At 36.2% G+C, this 6,000-nt stretch overlaps 1 protein-coding gene across 1 annotated transcript in view; it reads right to left on the bottom strand.

The window, feature by feature from the left end:
• Positions 1-3,227: 3,227 nt before the first annotated feature.
• LOC149155842 (protein DETOXIFICATION 33-like) overlaps positions 3,228-6,000 on the bottom strand; it is a 159,114-nt gene continuing 156,341 nt past the window's right edge. Inside the window, exons 6-9 of the mRNA XM_089446048.1 lie at positions 4,160-4,278; positions 3,958-4,044; positions 3,802-3,873; positions 3,228-3,711 (exon numbers count right to left, since the gene is read on the bottom strand). Of these exons, the coding sequence (XP_089302174.1) occupies positions 3,667-3,711; positions 3,802-3,873; positions 3,958-4,044; positions 4,160-4,278 (323 nt within the window). The 3' untranslated portion in view covers positions 3,228-3,666. The remainder of the gene's footprint in view (positions 3,712-3,801; positions 3,874-3,957; positions 4,045-4,159; positions 4,279-6,000) is intronic.

Below are 6,000 nucleotides of genomic sequence, written 5' to 3'. Positions count from 1 at the left end.
AAAAAAGGCATTTGACACAGTCCCTAGAGATAAGTTGTGGCATAGAATGGAACACCCTGAAATTCCTTTGCATTATAGAGTCATTGTCCATAGGCTTTATGAAGAGGTGAAAATCAAAATTAGAACCTCAACGGGTATTTTAAAAAGCTTTAAAAATGACATTGGAGTTAAGCATGGTTGCCCTCTATCTCCTACTCTTTTTGGTTTATATATTGATAAACTCGAAGAGTGGTTAAATCTGCAAGGTGGGGATGGTGTTCAGTTGGGGGAGTTTGTGATAGAAGCTTATTTTATATGTTGATGATCTTGTATTGATTGCTAAATCAGCCCATGGATTGTAGATGCACCTATATGCCGTTGAGCATTTTTGTAGAGCAATGAGGATGCAAGTCAGTACTAGCAAGACCAAAATAATGATTTTCTCTAATAGAAGGAAGTAGAGCTAGCATATGTTCTTTTTTGAAGGCAACATTCTTGAAGAAGTAAATGAGTAGAAGTACCTCGAGATTGATTTCAACAACAAACTTAATTGGGAGGACTGCAAAAATAAGAGAATTTTAAGAGGGTGGAAAGCATTATATGCTCTTCAAAACAGATGTAGAGAGGCAGAGTTATGGGATTGGAAAACGATTAAAGTGCTTTTTGGAATCCTAATTTGTCCATTGATGCTATATGAGCGTGAATTGTGGACTAGCAGCTCCCCCACCTCAAAATGGAAACAAATTGAAAAAATCCAAAAACATTTGATCATGAGCAAGTTCAAAATAAAAAGTTCGGTACCTTGTGAGATAATGTTAAGTGAAACAAGAACAACTCCCATCGAAGCAATTGCTATGGTGCGGCTCATAAGATATCTAAAAAGAATCAAGCAAATGAGAGTAGGTAGATGACCTAATGTTATTCTCAATGAAGGCATGAGTCAAAGAAAGAAAACATGGATGAGACAAGACTACACATGGATGCAAAAATGGAATATCCACCTCAATGCATGTCCCACAAATAGAAAGGAGCTAAAGAATTGTGTTAAGGAGAAGTTTCGTAAATGGGTATGGGGAAAGAGTTGGGTAAAAAGAAGTACTACATTGAGGAATTCAACCCTACATGTGATCTCCAACAAAAAGAGTATGTTGGAGCTAGCATTCCATGGAGGGAAAAGGTTCTTATTGCTCAATTAAGAACCAACTCGCATCAACTTTGGTGTGAAACAGGGTGGTGGAAAAGACCTAAAGAAGCTTGGGGAAAACGGGTGTCTACATTTTACACGTTTGGGGCAGTGGAATCGGAAAACCATTTCATTTTGAAATGATGCGTTGAAAGACATCAGAAAAAGTTATGGGAATATGTTAGCATCGATTTATTTATATTGTCTTTTCAGCGAGGGGATTGTTGGAAGGTTGGGCCAGCTCATCATCAATTTAAATAAGAAAATAATTGAATTGCAAACGGCGAAAAATGTGCAATTGATAATCGCATAGACTATTTTTTTCGTCGTTAAAATATCATTTCATTTCAAAAGAGACGGAAAACTGATGAAAGAGATTTTTCCGAAGAAGTCTAATCCTGCATTTCTCACTTGGAGAGAGTAGTTAACGTCGAGTTTCTGCATTTCTCACTTGGAGAGAGTAGTTAACGTCGAGTTTCTGCATTTGAGAGAGTAGTTAATGTCGAGTTTCTGCAAGTGACATTAAGACGTGAATCTCAATCGAGTTATTAAGTAATAGTTTAATCGTTAATGAACCCCTTAATTAAGCATTACCTGGTATGCACACTAGGGATTACTGAAAATGAAATACTTGAAAGGAAGCTCAGCTGTCGATGAAATTGAATAAGCCAAACAGGAAAGTTCGTTTTAGTACCTAAAGTTGAAGTGCGAATTGCGAAGACAACAATAAATTGAAAGGGAATGTTTTATTTTTGGCTTTTGCAGATCTTTGGTCTTTTTTCGCCGACCCTGTTAGCACGCTTGCCTCAAACAGGGGTATGTAGATTCTCAATTATTTCTGAGAAGCAGGGGGACAATTTGATGGCATCAGGCTTGGTGAGTTTTATTGTGTTTGTAGAAATCAAACAACACAAAATCAGATCATCTAAAACAATATTTCTAGCGAACGACAATCCATACATAGTCAAAAGGGTATCCATATTATGTAAATGCATCAGTAATCTGTGAAAAGGTCAATTTGACAAACATCACCAAATATCAACCCCCTTGTGAATTGTAATTTGAACATACAGAGTGGGGCTCGGTTCCGTTGCCAATGGTTATTTAACAAAAAAAATGAAATGAAAAGGAAAACAAAATTAATTTCAACGTCAGCAAAGACGTTACTGTTATATACAAAACTTGGAAGTACCTCATCGAAACCGAATGAATGGCTTTGCATATAATATTGGCAATCCCAAGTGATGGTCGGCTTTATTGATTTGTACAAAGAAAGAGAATAAGGTAACAGCCATGCCAGAGCCGAGTTCAAGGAGAAAGTGATAAGCATACTCAAGAGCATATGTGTGGAGGAATCATTGACCAGTCAAGCAATCAAATCGAAGCCGAGTTCTCAAAACCGTAGGCTGAACCTCATGTATACAACTCCTCTTGTTTTGATTCTCTGCTCCACAGTTATGAAGTTTTGTTTATAGACATTTTTGGAAGTTAATATGCTGTTAGTGTCAGTTGTTATAGTTCTATCGAGAACAGTTCCTAGTTCTGTAAATTTTGTATCAAATTGTATAATAATCTCAGGTTCGGACCTGAATTGGTTGGTCAGAGTTTGTATCCCAGCTATATAGGTATAACTTGTTTGATTTATGGCCAGGAAAGGGAATTTGAACTGGCTTGACAGTCAAAAGCAATATACATGTGTTTGCATGACTGTTACAAAGGCATTTTATGGTTCTGTATGACTTTGTTGCATCGTAGGTGAGGCCAGTACTGGTATCTATAAAGCTTCAGAGTTATACTAGAAGCTCTCCAACACCGAACATTGTATATCAATAAAGCTGTTTTCTACCCAAAAAATATCACATAGTAATAATAATTTTACATAATGCAAAACAACCAGTTCTATTTACACAAAAAAAGAAATGAATGATTGATAAATGAAAGTAGAGCCATTATGCTAGTTTTATGTTCAAAGAAGTTAGATTGTATACATGTTTTTATTGCAATTTATAAAGTTATGTTTCACTTATTATTATTTCTTATATTTTCATTTTAGGGGGCGACCATATTCAATTCTGAAAATTAAAACTGCCTTTCACATTTGAATATGTCCTGGCCTACAATTTAAATCCAGATAGACACGAGGAACAATTTGCTGTTTGAATAGCATCTCTTTTCACTATCACCTGAAATTCATATAATTTCAGGGGAAATAGAATAACGTGAACTGGCATCTTGGAAAAGTCATAACTCTGCAAAAAAGAGAACATGTTGATTCCATAGAACAATGAATGAGGGGGTGGATTGAAAAAAATTCCAGGTAATTCAACAAACTGATTCACTCTTCAATCATAATTTGAAGCAGAAGCCACTATAATCGAATTCACCATGAATTCACCAGCTTCTTGAATTTTATTAAAAAATGTCCTTTGCCAGCTGAATCTAGTGATGTAGATGCAATAGAGTACATGCATTACTTTAGAATAACAGTATGGCAATCCTCATTTTCATATGTTTGAAGGCAACTTCTTTCTGTCACTTCCTTTGATGTCCTGCCACAAGATTAGTCTTCTCAATAAATATCTCTGTATAACATATGAAAGCACAATGATAGCAAATTGTGAAGTGCTTTCTTTCTCTACCTTCCTTGATTCCTCTTTCATGGGATCTACTGAACCTCCCCAAGTTTTAATCCGATCTCCAGCTTCTAAAGCCTACAGGGTAAACAATATAATAAATTACAAAGCCCAGAAATAATGCCAGAGAAGAGTTGATTTGGAATCACAACATTTAAGTACCTCTTTGTCCCAGTCAGTCCTATATGTGATAAATAACAGAATTATAGTTTGCAGAACTGTTCCTCCAATCATACCGCTCCAAATACCCTATCCACCAATAAAAGGAACCACCACATTTAAGGCTAATTTCCATTTCCTCATACATTAACATATTGATTAGAAATGGTTGTAACTCGTAGCTAAGATTCGACATTACAATTACCTTGGCTCCAAGGTTCATTGTGTATCCCAGTAGAATACCAAGTGGAAGCCCAACAACGTAATAACATCCTATATTTACATATGCTACCAAAGCTTGCCATCCTGCTCCGACCGCCACTCCTGGATTTACACCAATCAAAGTTTAACCAGCAATGTTAGAAAAATCAATAGGCTTGTACAGATCATCCATTTCTACTTCCTCACAATTATTTGCTTCAAAAACAAAATGTAGATCAGAGATTTATTCTCATCCAATACTTGCAAGGAGTCTACAAGAAGAGAGTCTGTTTAATCTCCTTCCATAAACCCTTACGGGTTCAGGAATGGGATTAACCAGACTACTTGAGTTTCTTCTAGTAGAATTCCTTGTAAAATTTTCAGCGAGTGGAGTCGCCACTTGGACGCAAGCCGATTTCTAATAACCAGACATGCAAAAAACAAAGCGAAAATAAAATTGCAAAACAAATCATGTTCTGGTTCTAAAAAGATTTATCCCCGGTAACAACACCAAAAATGTTGCCCCCTAAATCCACACCTAAGCTAACATGGAGAAAATCTTTAACTCCACTTGGTGTGGCCTTGGAGGGAAGTCTTGAGTTGAGTAGCTATCACTCAATTCTCAACTTCTCCGTCTAGGCTAACTCCTAGTGCAGCCAAGCGGAGTTGACCCTGAGACAAAAAACTAGGCTTCATAAAGCTAAATTAAACAAAGTCAAGTTCTAGGAGTTAATTAAGATCTACCAAGATACATTCAACCATTAACATATAGATTACAACATGTTACTTCAAAGCATGTAAATAAAATCAATGAGCATAAATAACCATAATCATTCACCAGAAGAGATATAGCAACTAGGATCAATGAATGAAATACTCTCAAAGCATAAGATATAGCAAGTAGAGACTAGTGCCAAATGTAAAGTACTCAAAAGAAATACTTGGAAATGTAAATGCCCCAAAGTAAATGTTCTTCGAAAATAAAAGGCAATAACCAAGTACAATAATGTTGTAAAAGGAAATGTTTTGAAATGTCTCTTGGTTCATTTTAGTTAATCTTAGATTTCACTTGGGCTTAGGTTAGTTTAGTATGTGAGTGCAGAACATGAAATGTGATTGCCATAAATCAAATCTAAGTAAGTTTTGGGCCTCTTCCAGCCTTATCCTCACTGAGTTAAGGAAAGCTGCAAGGGGATCCTACAGGGGGAAGCTTAGCTTCAATGAGTACCCCTGAGAGCCCACAAGTTAGCATGTTCGCAAGAAGGTTCATCGTTCAACACTAAGGGAACAAGTCCTTAGTCTTACTTCACAAGTCGAATGTTTAACGGTTTCCCCAAATCTTAGAATAAGAAGATATAGAAGAGGTTTTCCCTATTTAGTCTAAGTTCAACCAACAAGCCTTCTTTGATCATGCAAGAGGATCAAGCTAGGCTTGCAACTTGCATGAAAACATATCAAGGCTTGAAGGAGGTTTATTACTCTTTGCAAAAAATTTGAAATCTATACTAAAACATGAATTAAAATCTATTCTAAAGCAAGAATAGAGAATTAGTCTAATCTAGGAGCATAAAAGGAAATCTATTCTAGATTGAAGTTAGATTTATCAAATGAAATGAAATGAAAACTAATCTAGATTGTGATGTGTGATTAAGCTAATCTAGGATTAATTTTTTAGCCCAAAAGAAATGCAAACCAAAAAAGACACCACACAAAAACTCCCCTCTGGGTAGGGGGGGTGCTTAGGGGACTCCCCTAACTCCCAAGATGGTTACAATGCTCTAATGAGTCCCTTGAAATCAAAGGGATCAAAAGAGAAAATGGAATCCCTTGAAATCAAAGGGAAAA

The sequence above is a fragment of the Pinus tabuliformis genome, chromosome 9 (genome assembly GCF_031772625.1).
Source record: "Pinus tabuliformis cultivar Carrire ecotype Pingquan chromosome 9, CPIR1, whole genome shotgun sequence".
Lineage (NCBI taxonomy): Eukaryota > Viridiplantae > Streptophyta > Pinopsida > Pinales > Pinaceae > Pinus > Pinus tabuliformis.
This window is presented reverse-complemented; position numbering and strand designations above follow the sequence as displayed.